Source organism: Mesoplodon densirostris, chromosome 9 (genome assembly GCF_025265405.1).
Source record: "Mesoplodon densirostris isolate mMesDen1 chromosome 9, mMesDen1 primary haplotype, whole genome shotgun sequence".
In the NCBI taxonomy this organism is placed as follows: domain Eukaryota; kingdom Metazoa; phylum Chordata; class Mammalia; order Artiodactyla; family Ziphiidae; genus Mesoplodon; species Mesoplodon densirostris.
Window position 1 is genome coordinate 81,966,386 of NC_082669.1, and position 23,159 is coordinate 81,989,544.

At 38.6% G+C, this 23,159-nt stretch overlaps 1 protein-coding gene across 2 annotated transcripts in view; it reads right to left on the minus strand.

Moving 5' to 3' along the window:
• The window catches only part of CTTNBP2 (cortactin binding protein 2), a 159,398-nt gene that overhangs the window by 90,205 nt on the left and 46,034 nt on the right, over positions 1 to 23,159 (minus strand). For both annotated transcript variants that reach the window (XM_060108190.1, XM_060108189.1), the window contains exon 3: positions 7,472 to 7,696. In XM_060108190.1, the coding sequence (XP_059964173.1) occupies positions 7,472 to 7,696 (225 nt within the window). The remainder of the gene's footprint in view (positions 1 to 7,471; positions 7,697 to 23,159) is intronic.

A 23,159-nucleotide genomic window follows, 5' to 3' on the forward strand; every position in this document is an offset into this window, starting at 1 on the left:
GTCCTACTGTATATCACAGGGAACTATATTCAATATCCTGTGACAAGCCATAATGGAAAAGAATATATAAATGTATAACTGAGTCACTTTGCTGTACAGAAGAAATTAAACACAACACTGTAAATGAACTATACTGAAATAAAATTTTTTAAAAAACAAGAGTTGTCTCAATCATCTAAGTGTTACCTTAAGAAGCGAGGAAAAGTTAGGCGAATGAAAGACAAAGTAAAAGGAAAGAAATAAAGGTAAAAATCAATGAAATACAAGAGACAAATGATAGAGAAATTAACAAGGCCAAAAGTTGTTTTTCAAATAAAATATCATTAATATTGTTAAACATTTAAAGAACAGATTAAGAAATATAGAAAACACAAATTACAAATAAAAGGAATAAAGGATGGGGTACCACTATGGAATGAATATTAAAAGGATAATAATGAAAACCTTGTGCCAATAAATTCAACAGATCAAATTCCTCTGAAACACACGACTTTCAGAATTGACATAAAATGGAATAAAATATTGAAAATGCTTTATATCTTTATGAGAAACTGAATTCACAAATAAAAATTTTCCCCTAAAGAAAACCTCTAACTCATATGGATTTACTAGTGACTTCTACCAAACATTAAAGAAAGCCAAACTCATGCATGCCCTTTCAGAAAATAAAGAAGGAAATGCTTCCATTTTCCTTTAAGAATCCAGGATTACTTTCATATCAAAACCAGTCAAGTATTATTTTAAAATTTACAGAAAAATTATCACTCATGAACACACACACAAAACTCCTTAGCAAAATATAGGCAAACTGAATTCAGCAATATTTAAAAAGAGTAATAAAAGGTGACCCACTGAAGTTTACCTCAGGAATCCAAGTTGGTTTAATATTTGAAAATCAATTAGTGTGATTCATCATATTAAAAGAATAAAGCGCAAAACCATGACCACAGCAATAGATGAAGATAAACCATTTTTCAAAATGCAAAACTCAATCATGATCAAAACCACTCAACAAAGAATAGAATGAAAACTTAATGAGATAAAGGGCATCTATAACAAAGTATAGCTAACATCATACTTAACCATGAAACAGACTGTTTTCTCCCTAAGTAAAGGAAAAGCCTCTGAACTCTGCTCTCACTATTTCTGTTCAACATTGTATTGGAGGTTCTAGTCAGCGCAGTGATGGGGAAAAAAAGGAAAACAGGAAGGCAGGCAATTTGGAAAGGAAAAAGTAAAATGGGTTCTGTTCATAGGTAACATGCTTGTTTACCTACAAAATCATATAAAATATATAAAACAACTGCTAAAACTGATAAGCAAGATTAGCAAGATCACAGGATACAATGTCAACATACAAAAAATCAACTGAATACCTGTATGCTAGCAACAAATGTTTGGCAAAAACTTAATTGTGTTTATAATAGCATCAAATATTTAGAAATAAACCCAACAAAAGACATTTAAGACTACTAAACTAAAAACAGTAAAACACTGCTAAAAGAAACCATGAAGACCTGAAAAAAATGAAGAAAAATACTATAATCATGGGTTGGAAGACTCAATTTTGTTAAAGATGTCAATTCTCAACATATTAAAGGGTCAATGAAACTTCAATCCCTGAAAACTTTCAGAGAAACCAGCAAACTGATTTTAAATTTTTATGGAAATGCAAACCACCTAGAACAGCCAAAACAATTTTTATAAAGAATAACAAAGTTGAAAGACTTGTGGTTTGTACATTTAAGGCTTATTATTTAACTACAGTCATCATTTACCTGAAGTTGTAGTATAGAGGTAAGACTAATCCATGATGAGAAAATCAGAAGAGTGTTCAGTGGCTGCCTGAAGTGAGGGAGGGATTTACGGAGAAGACACTCCAGGAAACTCTCTATGGTAATGGAAACATTTTCTATCTTGTAAGGGGTACAGCTTACACAAGTACATGCATTTTTAAAACATCAATTTGTGTGCTTACGATGTAAATTTCACTTTAATGTAAATATCTATTTAAAAGCTATAAACAATAGTAAATTCCAGGTTTGCATGTTTGCTTTTTATAGTGCTATGGATTAACAATTCTGAAACTACCCTCTGTGTGTTCTAGGCTGGAGTACATGAGTAATATATTGAAGTATAATGGGTTCCAGCTTTCTCACTGTTGGAGAAGTTAGTTTTAAACAGAGAAAGGACAAGAATGTACCCCCTATGGTTTCGGATTAGGATCAGAGGTGTCAATATAAGTATGAACTCATGGTTTCATACAGACAGAACTATAGATAAATAAAATATAGATTTGTATGTATATAAAATATATGTATAAATATGATAATTATACATAATTTCCTAGCTTTAGCTTCATTTCTAAACACCATTTTCCATTAAAAAGGAATGGAAGTAACAGCTTCTGGGAGTAAGAGCTAATTGCAGGGGTTGGGAAAAGAAAAGTGTACGATGAGCCTGCAAGAAAAAAAATACCTTGCTGTAAGAAAATAAGTAAGTGCTCAAAGGATGATGGGAATATATCAAAAGGAGTAGCTTGAAAGGGCTCTCACTGGCCAAATCTGGGACAATTTTGAGCAGTGATCCACGGACTGTGGACCTGATGGGTAGGGGTAGGAACAGACACCCCCAACTAAACTGCACACTGCGGAGATTATAAAGGAACCACAGCCTCTTGTGTATAACGACTACCAAGTTCCAGCTGACTCTGTTCTACTATTGTCCAATTTATATCTACTCACAACCCCTTCCAAGTAATGGCTGAAGGGGAATTTTGCATGAGCAGTATTACCAAAGCCTTTTGCAAAAAGCAGCGGATTATGTGGAAGAGCTTAGAAGAACTAACACAACTTCACTGGTAGTGAGGAAGTGGGTGGTTGCTCCAAGAATAGCACCCAGACTGGGAGCTCTGAATGAAGGGAGCACCAAACAACTGTTTTTCCAGAATGAAAGGAAAAGCTCTGTAGGTGGAACAGAGCAGCAATGTAAAGGCAATCAGTTCTAAATCAATGTGTAAAAGAGAGAGGCGAGCAATTACGGTCATTTGTAAAATGGGAAAGCAGACTGCATGTCTGTCACAACCACAAAACATTCTTATGACATTTTATTATAGTCTTTATTACTCCCTCACGTCTTTTAACACTCGCTGCACCCTTGTCCTCTTTTCCACACGGTCACCCTCACTGGCACCTGCCCAATCCTGGTAAACAAATATGTAACGATGAAGTATATTGAGATTTTCTTCTTTATAGAGGCTGGAGCTACCAGTCAGCAGCTGGGTTCTGTAGTTCTCACCTGCCCCTTCCTCTTTTTTTTTTTTTTAACATCTTTATTGGAGTATAATTGCTTTACAATGTTGTGTTAGTTTCTGCTGTATAACAAAGTGAGTCAGCTATACGTATACATATATCCCCATATCCCCTCCCTCTTGTGTCTCCCTCCCACCCTCCCTATCCCACCCCTCTAAAAAAAAATGGTTCTCATGAACCTAGGGGCAGGACAAGAATAAAGACGCAGACATAGAGAATGGACTTGAGGACACGGGGAGGGGGAAGGGTAAGTTGGGACGAAGTGCCCCTTCCTCTTGATCTAGTTTCAAAAGAGAGAAGGGAAGACATGGATGAGGCAAGTTGTTCTCTCCTCTAAATCCCTGCTCAGAGCTGCAGACCTCAGTCTCCAGCTCCCCTTAATGCTCACTCTGCAGTGCTCCTGGGGAGTCCAAATGCATCTTGAAGCGTAATAATGAGTTATACAAAAAAGACTCAAGAAGGAGCTAAAAACAATCATTCGTGTACAAAGCGTCCTAAACATTCTTCCTAAAAATGTTATTTTAGCTATTTCTCTACCATGTTATCCTTGAATGAAAATCATGAAAACAATTTAAAATTAAATTATATTTGTATGTTATAACCATTATATAATGAAGTAGAAAACAGTGAATACAAATGGCAAAACAAATTACAATTATTTATAATGGGAAGAAAAAGGCATATGAAATAAACAAAACAGGGGCTTCCCTGGTGGCACAGTGGTTGAGAGTCCACCTGCAGATGCAGGGGACACGGGTTCGTGCCCCGGTCCAGGAAGATCCCACATGCCGCGGAGCAGCTGGGCCCGTGAGCCATGGCCGCTGAGCCTGCGCGTCCAGAGCCTGTGCTCCGCAACGGGAGAGGCCACAACAGTGAGAGGCCCACGTACAGCAATAAATAAATAAATAAATAAACAAACAAACAAAACACATATTTTGATTGCTCTTTTCTCATCCATTTGTCATTTCTTTGGTTGTCTAGCACCTGAAACTCCTTCCTATGTCAGAAGAATTCTCCACCTCTGGTTCTCTCCTATAGTAGTTAAATATGGCCAGTAGTTCCTTTCCCAGTCTTGTAGCTAAGGAGAGGGCCTGGGGCCTAAGGTTGGCCAATCAAATGCACCTGCTCTTAGGCTTCAACTAGGAAATGAGTAACGCAAAGAAGCAGGGCCAGGCGAGGCACCACTCAAGACCCAGGGCAGTGATGGCAGTGGTGCTGTCTGGTGCCAACAGGCTTCAGTATCTAGCTCACAGCAGAAGGATCAGCCACAGCAGACTAGATCTACGGTGAGCATTTGTCAGTGATGCTGGCTGGTACGAGCTTGTCCCCTAGTTCTCCCAGCCATGCTCTACCATGCTGTAAGCGAACAAATAAATGCTGTTTCTGCTTAACTCAAGAATACTGGATTCACTTGCTCGCAACTGCAAATTCTGCCTGACGCAGCTACCAGCATGCAACTGACCACATCATACTGAGCGGCCGCCTAGAAGGAGCTCTGTCTAATACACAGAACTACATTTAGTTTTTCCTGTGGTGAAAAAAACTGTCCCCTTCTGAATTTCCTAGTTGTTACTTTGGCTTCTTTCTTTTAAAGGCTCTGATCAAATTAAAAGAGCTTTCCTATCTCAGGGCTAGAAATTATAGTACGTATGTATAAAATGACTGAAAATAAATTAGAAAAGAAGCTGTATTAACAGATGATGCATAAGATAAATAATAAAAACCCAAATAACAAGCACCCTAGGTTACTGGTTCTAAACGGGGGAGTATATTACCAGAGGCAAAGTTCCCCATGATGATTACTCATTAGCTTATTCAAAGTGGCTTGAGGCTCAGGCCATTTGCCAAATTGACTCTTGCCCAAATTTTCCTGGCACACAAATTACCGAACAGTTAACCCTCCTATTAGTAGTCTCAGCAGGAACCAACGCATCAATGAGCACAAAGTCTCTTCTCCCGCCTTGAGAGGGCAACCAGAGCAGCGTTCAGGCCAAATGTCTTAGAATCACCACAGAGCTATGCCCAGTGTCAGATAATAAATACTTGAATTGTAGATAATGGGAACTTTGCTTTCCCTGACTTTTGCTGTGGCAGTGATTTAAAGACGTGGACTCATTTAAAATAATGGATTTTTGTATCTTAATGCTTTTAGATTTCTAAAGCTCCAATTTACTCTACATGCAAGAGAACTGAAGATGTTTGGTTAATATATTTACTTTCAAGAGTAAAGGTGACAGGTTATTTTGTTGCTAAAATGACTTTGTTGTTCCTGGCCTTATTAGCTGCTCTAATACTTTCTTTATAAATAAAGACTTGGGATAAGATACAAACTGTAACTCTTCTCACATGTTACAATCTACCGTAATAGAATATCCTTTAGGGACAAAGGGTAGCACTGCCTCTCGGACAGACTGAGACTGCACAGCCAGTGAATCTGGCCATAAAGGACCCCTGTATCCCCATTATAGGCGGGAGACAGATCACTGGCTCATTTCATACTAGCCTCTCAGGACCCCTAGGACAGAAACAATTTCCTTTCACTTCCAGCCAGGTTGGAAATGACCCAGTCATTCAGAAATAAACAGGATGTAAGCTGATTAAAAAAAAATCAACTAGATAATAAAATCTTTGATTCAACTTGAAATAAATTTCTTTTTTTCCTCTCTTATAAGAGGAATGATAGATAAAATACAAAACAGAAGTAAAATTTAGGAAAGCATGCATTTCATGTATTGAATGAAAACTACAATAAAAAAATATTTTCTTGATTTTTGATAACACAGCATAAAAGCGAGCAGATGTACTTTATTATGAAATAGCTCATTTGACACATTAAGAACATAATTGAAATGTGTCTCATCCAAGACATACAAATGAGCTTTAGTGACATCAGCGGAAACACAGTGGCTCTTGCTTATGCGGTTTGTGGGGATTTTTGAAAAGCTCCAGAGACCTCAGTGGTTGTCTGCAGGGCTTTGTAGAGGGTGTGCAGAGTCCAGTGTAAAATTGTGTGATTCGGTCTCCCATGCAGGGAAGGCCTTCTATTCTTTACTATTTTACCCAGTGCTTTAGTTTTCTACCCTGTGGCATACTGAGCAAAAGGTTGGCTTTTATTCAACACCTATACCAGAACGCTGGCATATATAGGTTAATGCAAGGATACAATTACAGGAAGAAAGTGTACACATTCAATGACAGTATCATAGACATTTATACAGTATAGTGCATTCAGGTTAGTTGTTAACCAGGTGTTAAATGTGAGCTATAGTAAGTTCTCTGAAAAGGACAAACAGAAGAAACATTTTAATTTATGCTTTAATAATGGTTGGAAGAACATGTTACTTTTAATTCTAGTAATCAGACATCACTACCTTCTCTGATTTCCTCACTCTCTTTTCTAATAAAGGGAATCAGTAGTCTCAGCAGCATATTGGAAGGACAAAATTTAAACTTCTATCTCCTTATGGCTGATCTTAGCAGTAAGCCTTTATCACTTAGGAATCTTTGAAGCACGTGTTCCTGTGCAATAATATGTCTGTGTGTGGTGCGGGAGGTGAGGAGGGGGGAGGAGGCTGGTTTAAATGAAACACGTGTGAGTAGGAGCCTGGAGGTCTGCAGCAGACACACCATCAGACCCCAGAGGTGAGTCTGAGATGAACCAGAACTTCAAGATGACATGCTGTGAGATTGCATATACTATGCAAACTTTCATTCTATTCTCAAACTATTTTCATTTTCAAAAAAAAAAAAAATTTCTAGTTGCAAAGAAATACTGGAGACAAAAGCTGGATAAACTAAGTTGGGGATGCCACCATATGATCAGTCCTGGTTGCATTACTGGATCACTCATCTAACAGTTAAGCATGTCTTAGGGCACTAGGAAAGGGAAATCCACCCCCTCCAAAAAAATCCATTATTTTAATGAAAGCATCACAGTAAACATTATGGGAAACATAATTTGTCATACTTCTTTTATGATTTAGTGTTATATTTTGAGTTACATTTGAGAAGGGCCACCAGAATTTGTCAGTAGTTTGAATTTCTAAGTCCTTATCCCAACTCTTCTTGAAAATATTTAAGAACAAAACAACAACCTCAGAGATAGTCTCTTCATTCTACACTGTGTTATGGGGAAAAGAATTGTTTGAAAGTCTCAATACCTTCTTTTGTCTGCTCTCAGCAGCAGCCAGTTGTGTGGACATCCTTTCTTGCATTTTTCTGCAGTGGGCCATGACTGCTTCGAGGATGGAGAGGGGGTTGGTACAAACTGGCTTCTTCTCTTTATCGCCAGCACCTGCTTCATAGTCTCTCTGCAGTGCCAGGAATGGGTCATTTAAATTAAATCTCCCATACCGTTCCTGGATAAATACCTCCTTCCTGCGAGCCTAGAACAAAATCAGAGGAATGTATTCAAGAAAGAAATGAAAATATACCGAAGACTATTTATATGAAGGTTCTGTGATTACTGCTCCAAATGGTATTCACAACTGTCATGAGTAATAGCTTACGTGTGATGTCAGGTGGTGACTGAGAGGTAAGGGGACTGTGACCCCAAACCCTTGACCAGCCTGCCATGCCACTCAGTCTACTTTCAAATTTTCTTCCTTTGGAATATTGTCTTTTAAATTACAAAAGCTGAAAATACAGTTTTTTTTCCCATGACACCTACTCCTTCAAGGATCTGAATTTTAGATACAGTCTTTTCTCATTTAGAGTAAAATAAAAAATATCAACAACAAAATAACTTTTAGCAAAAATTCAAAAACAAAATAATATGTTTATAGAACTTACATTACACATAATCCTCATCACGTTAAATCACAAAATATAAATCTCCAAGTTTTGTACAGACAGAATTTTATAAATATTTGAAGAAAATATTTCATGAATTTTTTTATGTCAAAAATCACAATATTGGGCTTCCCTGGTGGCGCAGTGGTTGAGAGTCTGCCTGCCGATGCAGGGGACACGGGTTCGTGCCCCGGTCCGGGAAGATCCCACATGCCGCGGAGCGGCTGGGCCCGTGAGCCATGGCCGCTGAGCCTGCGCATCTGGAGCCTGTGCTCCGCAACGGGAGAGGCCACAACAGTGAGAGGCCCACGTACTGGAAAAAAAAAAAAAAAAAAAAAAAAAATCACAATATTCACATTTTGTGAAGTGTAACCAACTACAAAAAAAACCTCCAGAAAATTAGGAAGATGTAAATGTCTTCTCATCACTGAAGGACATTAAAATATAGTTCACAGAGTCCCAGGAAAGAACATAGCCTCATTTTATTTTAAATGTCAGTCCATCAACGTTAAAGAAAATTTCACTTCCACTTGGCACTAAATGCAATTTTCTATAATTAGCCTACAGTGAATGGCCTTTGCATAAAATGGAAAATAGCGGTAGAAATATATTGAAAACAAGCAACATTTTCCTAACTCAGGTCATTTGGAATAGCGACCAGAAAAAATTATTCTATGTCACTGCCAGTGGAAAAACTAAATTACAATAAATCAAGCTTAATTGTCCAAAATGTTAAACATGCTTTCTAAAGAAATATTACATACATTTCCTTAATTTAAAGGCAACTGCGTTGACTAACTCAACTTTTCCATTTTAAGACCACTATCAGCAAGCCAAAAAGTAGATAAACAAGTGCAAAACTGGGAAAATCTAATGTTTCTTTTCTTATTACCAAATTAGATTAGGAAATACAATGTAAGAAAAGTCCAATTTCACCATAAATTTAAGCTAGCTTTCAGAGGATCATTTTACACTTAAAAGTCAAAGTGGTTTATGAATCAAAAAGCATTTCGTATTTCTAGATTCTTCAAATTCAATTATGTAATCAAAAAGCTGAATAAGCATCACTTCAGAGATGCAATTACAAAAGCAATTTCATTCTGTCCTTCACTTTTCTATTAATTTTTATTCAATGTAGTAGTGCATCCCACACCTCTGGATGAAAACTTGGGATAGCCCCCATGGTTTTTCTAATTACTTTTATCTAATACAATTCCTATAGTCACCTTAAAATATAAAAGTCTCAATTTGGTTATTAGAATATCCAACTTCAGTGGTATGATGGCTTCCCTTCCCCAGCTAAGATCTGCACCACCTGGGAAGGAAGCGTTTAAGAAAACCTCTCTTTTATCCAATCTTCTCCCCCTCTTCTTAGCTGTTTTAGTCCTCTCTGGGTTGGAAGGGACCAGAGGTAGAGGATGATGATGAAGATGGAGGTGAGGAACAGGAGCATTCTACCTGACTGGTTCAGTCGAGAAACTAGCCTTACCAACTGGGTGTGGCAAATACTTAAAGCCTACTCTTTTCCCATGAAGTGCTTGGTAGCTTGAGAAAGCCACACCCCCCTTCTCACTGCTGGGGACCCTTCATCTACAGTTTCCCCAATGTAAATCATAAATTTAGGACAGACATAACCTGCAGAGCCCAGTACAAAATGAAAACATGGGCTCTTTGCTAAAAGTTATTAAGAATTTCAAGATGGTAACGGCATATCCTTTAACCAAGTCTAGGGTCCTTCTAAGTGCATGGCCCTTTGTGACCACACAGCCTGCACACCCATGAAGCCAGCCTTGCATACATATCTTCTGTAGCATCTAGAATCCAGTTTTTTGTCAGCTGAGGTCCCATGTTCTCCAGACTTCTCTACTGACCAGGATCTGAATCAATCTCATTCCTACTCTTTGATGCCTATGGCCCAAACGAGTCTATGGGAAACAATCCTGAATCTTCATTTAAAGAAAATCTGGGAGTGCAATATGACCACTGCAACCATCTTTCTGTCATTTCCACAGAATGCCTGCTTTTTTCAGCCCCACCTCCACTCAGAGCACCAAGACCTAATAAGGAGAAACCTAGTAAGTCACTAAATAGTCTGGCTGAAGCACTTTCCTCTTGAGGTGAAGGGAAAAGCAACTAAATGGGGGGATGCACAGCATTCTCTCCAGAGAAATGCTCTTTCATAAAAACCTTTCTCTCTTTAATCTCCAACAATTAGTTTTTTTTATACCCTTAATGTGGGTAAGGAATTTAAAAGTCAAAGCTGGATTTCAAATTGTCTTCTGAAAACTTTGCATCTTGGTCCTCATTTTAGTAACTAATATTTATCACTATGGGTCCCCTGCGGAAACTTACATTTTAACAACCAGTTAAAATTACCTGATGTCTACTTACACATCCAACATATTTTATGATGTATAATATCTGTAACACTAACTCAAGCCATTTCTTTTTTTTTTTTTTTTTTTTTGGCGGTACGTGGGCCTCTCACTGTTGTGGCCTCTCCCGTTGCAGAGCACAGGCTCCGGATGTGCAGGCTCAGCGGCCATGGCTCACAGGCTCAGCCGCTCCGCAGCATGTGGGATATTCCCTGACCAGGGCACGAACCCGTGTCCCTTGCATCGGCAGGCGGACTCTCAACCACTGTGCCACCAGGGAAGCCCTCAAGCCATTTCTTAACCACACACGTTGTTCTTAAATCAGAGTGAGCTTTTGATAAATGGGTTAAAACGAACTTTTATATAAGAGGTAAATACATATATCACAGACTATTTCCAGTTTAAACAGATTTTATGGTCTGAAAAATTTTTTAATTATTTATTTATTTTTGGCTGCATTGGGTCTTCGTCGTTGCACGCGGGCTTTCTCTAGCTGCGGCAAGCGGGGGTTACTCTGTTGTGGTGCGCGGGCTTCTCATTGCAGTGGCTTCTCTTGTTGCGGAGCATGTGCTCTAGGTGTGTGGGCTCAGCAGTTGTGGCTCGCAGGCTCAGTAGTTGCGGCGCACAGGCTTGGTTGCTCCGCGGCATGTGGGATCCTCCAGGACCAGGGCTTGAACCCGTGTCCCCTGCACTCGCAGGCGGATTCTTAACCACTGTGCCACCAGAAAAGTCCCCTGAAAACTTTTAATACTTTTTCTTTTTTTACTACTGTGAACGTTTTGCAGGTATTTTTTGTTGTATTTTGGCTTTATTTTAAAATTACTAGCTTTAACTGTGGCATTGTCAAGTGTGGGCAATTTTTTTCCTGCTGAAAATGTTGTATAATTATATGTCTACAGGATCATAAACATAAAACTGCCAACTGATTTGCTTTGCCAATATAGACTGACGCTTAACCTTTATGACGAAGTTCAAGACACATACATTAGCTTCTTTTAAGGGAAGAAGCAGGGCTAACAAGCTATGCAACTTTGTCCCTGGTGTCCTTCATTTTCAAAACGAGATCAATGAAGCAGCCTCATTTGTCTCTAGGACCCCTAGAGTATACACAACAAATATGATTTCATTTTCTTTTAAAGTTCCTAAAAGCCTGGAAACCTCAGGTAAAATGAATGTGAAAGATTTTATGCATTCCATTAAACTGACCCCTGATCCCATGTTTATTGCTTTAAGACAGTGGTCCCCAACCTTTTTGGCACCAGGGACTGGTTTTGTGGAAGACAATTTTTCCACGGACTGGGGGGTGGCGGGGAAAATGGATGGTTCAGGCAGTAATGGGAGCAACGGGGAGTGGCAGATGAAGCTTCACTTGCTCACCCTCGCTCACCTCCTGCTGTGCAGCCTGGGGGTTGGCGACCCCTGCTTTAAGAGATGCCAGGTAATAATTCTACTCTATAGCCATACAGGAATTTATTTATACATGTTACATATATTCAACATGCATTTTTTATATCCTTGTCTTAAAGTTAGAAGCAGGGGTTCTCATTTTTCAACTATTAATGTTTATTTCTTGTAACATTCTTGTAAGAAGTATACCTTCCTTAGCATATCTTTCTTTGTAACAGATTGCTTAATTTTGAATGTACCACATTACTTTTAAAAAGGGCAGATCGGGCTTCCCTGGTGGCGCAGTGGTTGAGAGTCCGCCTGCCGATGCAGGGGACACGGGTTCGTGCCCCGGTCTGGGAAGATCCCACATGCCGCGGAGCGGCTGGGCCCGTGAGCCACGGCCGCTGAGCCTGTGCTCTGCAACGGGAGAGGCCACAACAGTGAGAGGCCCGCGTACCACCAAAAAAAAAAAAAAAAAAGGGCAGATCAACAATATATACAAGTATTAATATTTAAGGAGACTGTGTAATAAAAAAGGACTTAAAATGTGTATCATACTGCACTTGAAGAGGCCAATCCTTAAAAAAAAGGAAGAGCTGAATGTGCAGATAACTTCTTCGTTTATGCATAAGAATTACTTGAGAATGAAATGCATTTCAGGGTAATGAGTCATTTGAAGACACAGGCTAACTATAATTATGAAAACAGACTCAAATTCTTAAAACCATCTACACTGATAAGTAAAAATATAATTTCATCAGAATGTGAAGCTTTATAGAATCTTGAGAAAATCACAAGCAAGAATTAAAAACATGGCCATTATTAATGGAGGATTTGACCAATACAGAGTTCCAACTTTTGGCTTTCATTGTTTTGTAAGATCAACTGAAGTAGGTTGGACCCGACCAGTAATAATAAAAAGAAAAGTACTTTAGCTATTCAACTTTTTCTATAGCATGTAATCCTCTTAGGAAAAAAACCCTACAACTTGGATTGTAAGTCACAATTAAAGCATATCACCGATTAATTTTAAAACATATTGACAAACTTGTAGCTAAAATTATTTTGTCTTATGAAAAGCTGGAATGATTTTGTAAAATTAAAAAATATCAATACTTATAAAAGATAACTTTTACTGAGAGCATATTTTTTATTGCTAGGTTTTCATACTCACTTTCTCCTAAAACTAAGTCCAGAAGATAGCCACTTTTTAAATTCACATTTTATAGACAAGCAGACTGAGGCTCAGAAAGATTAACTTACTCTCCCAAGGTCATTTCAACAGGAGCTGGTATTCAACCTAGGCAGTCTTTCTCCAAAGCCTACTCACTTAAGTATTTTGTAATTATGACTAGAGTATTTTGGAAAACTAGAAAAAGCTTCAAAAATAAGTATTGTTTACAACACTATTCAAACCGATACAAAGAAATAAAGTTTGAAAGACAAAAATATGACAATATTCTAAGTAGTTAACAGCTTTCCATATGCTTTATAGGTACTTTCATTGTTACTGACCATATACTAACATAATGTAATCAAACTTAAGCGTTTTTCCCCCAAGATTCTTCAGAGATTTTATGCAAGTGCAAAATACAGTTCAATAAGAAAAATCGTTTCTAAATATGCTTTTCCCCAAAAGCATATTATCAAAAAGCACTGACTACCTAAAAATTAAAAAACCAAACCCAAAACCCACAAGCATTAATACAGATCTAACTGCAAGAAGACTGCAGAGGAATTCTGTCCTCAGCTCCAGCCTACTCAACACAGTGGCCACTGTCATGGATGCCAATGATACAAAACTGCAAGGGAGGGCTTCCCTGGTGGCACAGTGGTTGAGAATCTGCCTGCCAATGCAGGGGACACGGGTTTGAGCCCTGGTCTGGGAGGATCCCACATGCCGCGGAGCAACTAGGCCCGTGAGCCACAAGTACTGAGCCTGCGTGTCTGGAGCCTGTGCTCCCCAACAAGAGAGGCCGCGATAGTGAGAGGCCCGCGCACCGCGATGAAGAGTGGCCCCCGCTTGCCGCAACTAGAGAAAGCCCTCGCACAGAAACGAAGACCCAACACAGCAAAAAAGAAAAAAAAAAAAAAAAACTGCAAGGGAGGGATGGTCGAAATGATGAACCCAATCTGACAAGATGGACTTTCACAGGAATAAATATGAGTCAGTTCTTGAGTAGAAACACAGAGGCAAGTATGAAAATTACTTAGGGGCTGCAATCAATCCTACATTCAAGGACTGAACCATGAAATGAACACTGTTCCTCCACCACACCTCAAATCAGGACTCCACATCAGGCTTCATTAATTAATAGAAAATAGCTGTCAGAACTAGACAATCCCTGGACTGCTGGGCTCACTTCTGGGTGAAATATTTAAAGAATGATCAATAGAAAAAGGACCTGAAAACAGAACTGAGTATAAAAAGAAAATAGGAATGCTTAAAAGACTTAGAGCAGCACGATAGCATTCTTTCAATATCTGAAGTCATTTCATGTTTAAAGAGGTATTTAACTATTTACCTGATTCCCAAGGAACAGAATTATCACCATTATAATAAGGAATGTTTAAGGGTCAAAGCTGTTCCAAAGATACAATAGGCTGCACTGGACTGGAGTGAAATCTGCCTCTGGCTGTGTTTCAAACATCGGCTGAAATGGTAGATATGGGGAGCAGGGGTCTCAAAAATCAGGAAGGCCGTTGGCTTCTAAATCAAGAGGGATGGAAAATACATATTTTCCCAAGAAGCCAACATAAAAATTCATCTATCTAGCTCTAAATCTCTGTCTTAGTGGTAAGAAGTTCCAGTAGACCCAAAATTTTTTTGAAACTAAAATTAAGAGCTCTTCTAAGAAGTAAGGGGAAAAAATCCTACTTGCAAATAAATTTCACTCTAAGAGGGGTGAAATATTCTGGGAGTGGGTTTACACATTCATATACAACACACACACACACACACACACACACACACACACACACAGAGTGGTTAAGTAGAGCCCAGAGGGTGGGAACAGCTCTGTGAAAGTTACACAGTCTTTTGGAGGATAGTCACTGCCCTTCAAGGATCACAAAGGCTTAGAAATTCACTAGCCAGGAACAAGATACAACTTCCTGGAATAAGAATAAAATGTCAAAAAGTCTAAATAGTTCAGTTGAGTGAACACATTTCAGACATTGCTTAGATGTGGCAAGACATACACGGGACACAGAAATGAAGGCATGTCATGGCCTCACGTGACCTTTCCTGCAATACAGGAGGAGTAGGTCAGAGAAGAGGCAAGTTTTCCCTGCTCTCTCCCCTCCCACTCTTATGCCCCAACCTTGCGGCCATAACATCCTACCTGCTCATGGACAAAATAACCTGGATGTGCAGAAACTGTCACTCCAGGAATACATTTACATAATGAATATCGTGAATCATATATCAAGACTGACTTAGATTTATCTGGTTCCTGAGGCTAAAATCTGGAAGTCACACTTCAATAAACCACCAATTTTCTCCCAGAAATGTAGACCATTCTAACAGAATCCATGAAATGGATTGATTTCACAGAAGCCAGAGCCAGAAGTAATCTCCTAATCCTTTACGTTGACCTTGCCTGCAACTTACCACCTTGCACACACCCATCAGTGCTCATCTCAGTGGCCCACGCTCATCTGTAAAAATAAGATTACCTTTATTGCCTAACTAGGTCAAGAATCGCACACAATGCCTCACTGTTCTGCTTCCTTGCCTGGAGTAGACATTTATTAAACTATCAGCACACTTTAAACTGAATCCAGGAATGGCCTCCCAATTTGTCTTAATACATCTCTCCAGGCAGTCACCACCCATCAGTCAGAACTGGAGCACAGATGAACGAGCTGCCAACTCTGCCCTGGGCAGTTAATTGCTACAATTAGCTATATCTTTACCTCTACTAGACAGTTAAAACCATGCCTTTTATGTCTCTGTACTACCAGTACAATACACCACATGTACCAATTACTTATTTAAGGCTGATAGAAGTAATAGCTTCTATTACTGGGATTAGTCATTCTCAATGACCCTTAACTAGAAACAAACTTTTCATATCAAAAATCAATAATTTTAAATTTCATAAAAGAGGCACTATTACTCAACATTAATAAAAAACTAAGTAAGTGTGTTCATCCACATCTATAAGCATATTTGAACTATTTTTTTATTTAAAATAATACATGTTTGCTGAACTTGGGAAAATATGATAAAAGGGAAAAAGAAAAAAAAATCCATGATTCAATCTTCAGAAAGTAGTTACTATTAAGTTTGCCTGGTACTCTACAACTTATTTTTTCCAAGCACGTACTAAAAATAGCTATCAAGGACTTAAGGGAATATGTTTTAAGCAAACTTTCTCATTTAGTTTGCTAAACAGTTCCCACTTCAATGATCTATATCAATATTTTAATAGTATTCCATAAATGAACCCTTACATACTAAAAAAGCTCATTGTTTATCACTTATTTTGCTTTCAATTGTTCTAACATACCTGGAGGTAAACCTGTGGGAATATTTATAAACTTCACTGAGGTAGTATTACTGGGTTAAAAAATAAAAACATTTTGGTATGAAAGGGTTTTTCAGTATCCAAAAGCCAATCAGTGTGATACACCTCATTAACAGATTGAATAAAAACCATATGATCATCTGAATAGATGCAGAAAAAGCTTTTGACAAAATCCAACATCCATTTGTGATTAAAAAACAAAAAAACTCTCCAGAAAGTGGGCATTGAGGGAACATACCTCACCATAATGAAGACTTTTGAAATACATTACCAAATTCCTCGTGAGAGGGTGTTTGCCAATTTTATTCCCACCAGCAGTAGTGTTTTTGCATCTATAGTTATGAGGGAGATTGGTCCATGTTTATCTTCTGTATTTTTAAAAAATCTTTGTCAGTTTGGAGATTAGGATACCGCCAACCTCAAAAAATGAGTTGGGCCATGATGCCCCCTCCTGTATTTTCTGAAAAGTCTTGTGTATATTAGTATTATTTATTTTTTGAATGTTTGATAGGATTTACCAGTGAAACCATTTGGGTCTGAAGTTTTCTTTAGGGGAAGGTTTTTAATAATGAATTTTTTAAATAGATACAGAGCCATTTGGATTTATTTCTTCTTGTATCAATTTTGTAAGTTGTATTTTTCAAGAAATGTGACCACTTCCCCTGGGGTGTTGAAGTTGTTCACAGTATTCACTTAATATCACTTTACTATCTGTAGGATCTATAGTGATAATCCTTTTTTTCATTCCTAATATTGGTGATTTGTGTTCTTTTGTTCTTGCTCATTTTAGCCAGGAATATGTCAATTTTGTTGATTTTTTTCAATAGCCAGCTTTTGGCTTCATTAATTTTCTGTGTTGTCTATTTTGTATTTTCTTAATTGCTGATCTTTAACAACAACAACAAAAATCTCCTTCTACTTAGTGTTCACTTTGTTCTCCTCCTTGTAGTTTCTTACTGTAGAATCTTAGGTCATTGATTTTTATTTTATTTTATTTTATTTTTTTTTAATTTATTTATTTTTGGCTGTGTTGAGTCTTCGTTTCTGTGCGAGGGCTTTCTCCAGTTGCGGCAAGCGGGGGCCACTCTTCATTGCGCTGCGTGGGCCTCTCACTGACTGTCACGGCCTCTCCCGTTGCAGAGCACAGGCTCCAGACGCGCAGGCTCAGTAGTTGTGGCTCACGGGCTTAGTGGCTCCGCGGCATGTGGGATCTTCCCAGACCAGGGCTCAAACCCATGTCCCCTGCATTGGCAGGCAGATTCCCAACCACTGCGCCACGAGGGAAGCCCGGGTCATTGATTTTTAGATCTTTCTTCTTTTTAATACAAGCATTTAAATCTCTCAATTTCCCTCTCAACATTGTTTTAGCTGTATTTCAAATATTTTGATGTATTTTGCTGCCATTCAATTCATTTTCTAAATTTGTGATTCTGTCTTTGTCACATTGAAGTTTTTTTTTTTCAAAAAATTCCAGATATTTGGAATTTTCCCAAATAGCTTATTGTTACTTTTTTCTCATTTAATTCTATTGAGGTCACTGAATACAAATGTCAATTAATTAAAATGGTTGATAGTGTTGTTCATATTATCTATGTTCTTTTTCTCTATCAACTGCTAATTGTTCTATCAACTACTGAGATATTAAAATCTACTATGATTATGAAATAGCCTATTTCTCCCTTCAATTTTATCAATTTTTGCTTCAGATATTTTGAGATCTGTTATTAGTTGCATACACATTTATAATATGTCTTTGTGAAGAAGTATCCTTTTATTATTATGAATTGCCTTACTTCTAGAGTACTGGGTCTTTTTTATATCTTTTATTCTGTTTCGTTTATCTTCCTATTCATAATTCTCCAGTACAAATGTTTTCATTTGTATTATTAAATGCTATCCACCAAAAGGACAAGCCTCCTTCACAATATCAGTTTCTAAGAATTTCTTTGCTATGCTACCAGCTTATTCTTCTAGATGAAATTTAGGCTTACAACTTCTAAAAATTAAAGCAATGATACCTCTGATTGAAATTATGTATAAATTAAGAACACATTTGAGGAAAGAAAACTTTTTCATAAAATTAACTCTTGCCATTGGAAAATAATTTTTTATTAAAATTTGCTTTTATATATTATAGTTTTCTATTTTCAAATCAATTACCATAAATTTGAGAATAAAGGGATACTTTTTACAAATCTTTGTTAATATCCCCACTTCCCTAATTATCTCTGTACAGTACATACTTTATCTTGACTAAAATTGCTGAAGCAGTAGTTCTCAATCCTAGCTGCTCATCAGAATCATCTATGTAACTCTTCAAACACAGCTCTGGCCCAACACAATCAGTAAGTCTATAAAGATTCTCGTAAGCACTTTGATGCCTCAGCCAAAGATAAGAATAACCAATTTCCTGCTTCTCCGTACACTTTCCTACCATTATTTCCACACTTAATATCTTTATGCTTATTCCCAACTAGGTAAATCTTTAGTTCATTTACTTTTCAAGCAGCTTTTGGTTGGGAATATTTTCTATCTTTGCTCATCTGAAGATGACTTCTATTTCCTTCTTACATTTACTTTGTCTGGGTAAAAACACTCTTAGGGGGTATCCTAAGACTCCTTCTGTATCCAACAGTGTACAGGAGCAAGTCCACAGTCAGGTGGATTTTGCTCCCTTTCAGGTAAGCCTCCTGCTTTTCTGCCTGATTAAATCAATTTTCTAACCTTAAAATTAATAAATAACATTTAAGATTATTCCTGGTGTTGGCTGGTATTTTCCTGGCATGTAGCTTTTTCATCTAAAGACTCTGCTACACCTTGGTTACAGCAACCATTTCACTCGTCCTAGTCTCTCTGAGGAGCACCAATTTTTCTCCCAGTGGATCTCCATTCTCTATGTTCTACACACATGTATCTTCATCTCTAATTTGTCACTTTAATCCCTTCCTCTGGGTTCTGGAAAATCTTAAATTTGTCATGGGTTCAATGTTTATATAGTGCTGATTTTTTTCACTCTTACTTCTAATAGATACTTTAATGCTCCTAGTGCATTCTGAAGTCTCGTAATGACCATATTAGGTAGGTACCGCTGTCCTCCCATTACAGGTAAGAGCACTGCAGCACTGAGAGGGCAAGGGGCTTGTCTACGGTTGTGTGGCTACAAGGGGTGCAGCCAGGACTCACTCCAGCAATCTGCCTCCAAGATCCACGCCCCATTCTCTGCTTTCTTCCCCTCAGCTGTGCAGCCAGTCAGCTCTCCATCACAATCTGGCTCACCCACCATTCCGTCTCACTTCAGAGCCTATGTTTCCTTGAATTTTAAGACACAAAGCAGATGCTATCTAAAAATTACTTTCTAAAATTTACTCGTTTCTCATAATAATTTTTGTCAGATGTAGGTTGTTCCTTTGCATTTTAAGTGTTGTTCTATGCTGCAAAATCTTTCATAGGCCCTATGGGTTTTTCTCTTTCTTTTCTTTTTTTCTGTTTACTCCATCTTTGGGTCAGTAGGAGTCTACCCAGATCTGGTGTTTATCCATAAGCAGGTAAGGTAGAAGCTCCCTGAATATCCTGACTCTCCAGCCAGTTGCCATTAAAAGGCTCCTCTAATATCGGGAGCAGTGAGCAGACTGGTGCAAATTTACATCGCAAGGCTGCTTTCAGCTGAGAGTGACAGCAAGTCAGAGCCACAGCCCCCATGAGACATATGGGCTCCCGTTAGGTGCCCCCCAGCCTGTGTGTTAAGAACAAGAAGTCTCTTTGGCTGAACCTGTCCACTAGGCATGAGCGCATGTCTGTGGCATCCTCTGTCCTGACAGAATGTTAGGCAGTGGCCCCATTGCCCAGACAGCTCTCTGGTTGTTGCAGCAACCTTCCTTTCAGATGCTTCTCCTTCACATAGAGAGGGATTTCAAGTGACAACTCCCTACCTATCCCTTAGCCTGCCCTCGCCTCTCCAAATCCTAGGAGGTAGGAGTTGGCTGGCTCTTTGCACGTTACAGGTCCACCTCCTGAGAGAGCATCACAGGGACCCAGGAAGTGAGCCGGTCGGTCCTCATTCATCCCTCTGTCTGGTCACACAAACATTCTACCTAGAAGATATTCCTTTATTTTTCAGGACATGGGAAGTACAACAGTTGAGAGAGTGGGCTCAGAGATCAGACAAAAAGGACTTGAACAGTAACTCTGCCACTTCCAAGGTATGTACACTCGGGCTGGTTACTTTACTCCCCTGGGTCTTCTCCAGTTATATGAAGTCAACAGAGTACCTAACCCAGAGAGTTGTCGCTGTTGTTTTGAAGGATTAATGAAATAATGCACGTAAGGCACTTAGCTGGGTGCCTGGACAATAGTGCAAGTGTAATAAACGATAGCTATCATTTTACTAATGATGACATTCTTTCTAGCTTGTAAGTTTTTGCTTATTTTTATATCCTTTAGCCTATCTCATCAGAGAAATGAGAAGTTGGGAGTCAGAGGCCAGTGCCAAAGTCACCATGTTATTTAGAGCTCCCAGGAGAAGTTTATCAAGCTTCTAGCATGCTGAGTGATTGTGTTCATGTGTGCATTCACACACTTAGAACTATCCTGCCTCTTCGGTTGCATCATACTCCTTAAGGGAAAAGCCCTGTGCTCCTAATGGTCCATTATTCTAGACACCCCTCAGTGTAGTGGAAGGCCAAGCACTGAGGGTGTGCTCATGAGATGCTACATGTGCAGTAAAATAGAATCAACATGTCCGTGGATGGAAATGAACTCATCATCCGACACTTACAGAAATGCACATGAATACGACAGTCCAGGGATAGAGAAGATATAAAGTCCTTTGAGAGATTTTTTTAAAGGATTACAAACCAAAATACAAAGACCTAGAACAAAATACAATAGAATCCTATTTCAATACCACTCTTCGATACGTGAAATCAGTTCTAACGTAAGTCCAATGATGTGTTCTCCAACAGCACATTTACAGAAAGGAGATACTGTTGTGCCATTAACTTTATAAGCTTTGCCTTATTAATAGATGTATTTTTCAGCTCTCAGGGTAAATTTAGATGTCAACATGTAAATATTCAATTTGTAGCCTTAAAATAACAAATGTACACTAGCCACTCATTTGCTGAAGCTCTAAATCACATTGTTTTCTAAAACTTCTAGATACTGAATAAATTGGTAGAATTTTTCCAACAAAATATATAACCATCAAAAAACCTACCAAAGTTTGTTGCATTATAGTAAACTAGCGAAAGAGTAGCTTCTGGTAAACAGACTACTTAGAACATCTGTAAGAAAATATGCTTCTGATGCAAATCAAAACTACAGTGAGGTATCACCTCATAGAGGTCAGAATGGCCATCATCAAAAACTCTACAGCAATAAATGCTGGAGAGGGTGTGGAGAAAAGGGAACCCTCCTACACTGTTGGTGAGAATGTAAACCGATACAGCCACTATGGAGAACAGTATGAAGGTTCCTTAAAAAACTAAAAATAGAGCTATCATATTATCCAGCAATCCCACTCCTGGGCATATATCCGGAGAAAAGATACATATACCCTAATGTTCATTGCAGCACTATTTACAATAGCCAAGACATAGAAGCAACCTAAATGTCCATCAACGGAGGAATGGATAAAGAAGATGTGGTACATATGTATAGTGGAACACTACTCAGCCATAGAAAAGAACGAAACAACGCCATTTGCAGCGACATGGATGGACCTAAAGATTGTCATAGTGAGTGAAATAAGTCAGACAGAGAAAGACAAATATCATATGATATCACTTATATGTGGAATCTAAAAAAATGGTACAAACGAACCTATTTACAAAACAGAAATAGAGTCATAGATGTAGAAAACAAACTTATAGTTATCAAGGGTGAAGGGGAGGAGAGAGAGAAACTGGGAGACTGGGATTGACATATACACGCTACTATATATAAAACAGATAACTAATAAGAACTTAATGTATAGCACAGGGAACTCTACTCAGTACTCTGTAATGACCTATATGGGAACAGAATCTAAAAGAGTGGATAGGGCTTCCCTGGTGGCGCAGTGGTTAAGAGTCCGCCTGCCAATGCAGGGGATGTGGGTTCGTGCCCCGGTCCGGGAAGATCCCACATGCCGCGGAGCGGCTGGGCCCGTAAGCCACGGCCACTGAGACTGCACATCCGGAGCCTGTGCTCCACAACGGGAGAGGCCACAGCAGTGAGAGGCCCACGTACCGCAAAAAAAAAAAAAAAGAGTGGATGTATGTATATGTATAAATGATTCACTTTCTGTACAGCACAAACTAACAACATTGTAAATCAACTATACTCCAATAAAAATTTAAAAAAAGAAGATATGCTTCTGATGATTAAAAAGAAAGTAAAATTTTACTCAACCATTGATTTTAAAACAAGTGTTTGAAAAATAAGTCTTCTGTAGAGTGGTCTGATACTATCCAGGGAAGCAATTACCACTTCTGGGTACTGAATATTCACATACCAAGCACACTGGCAGGGATGTGGCAGGTACACTCTTCATGTTTGCTGGACCAAATTCCTGTTCTGAAAATTCTCAAACAGGTTTTCCCCCCGTTTGCATGTTATTCACATTAATAGGCTACACAGAAGCATTTTCTGATTTGGTTTTAATCACCTAGAACTTTTTTTTTTTTTTTTTTTTTGCGGTACGCGGGCTTCTCACTGCTGTGGCCTCTCCCGTTGCGGAGCACAGGCTCCGGACGCGCAGGCCCAGCAGCCATGGCTCACGG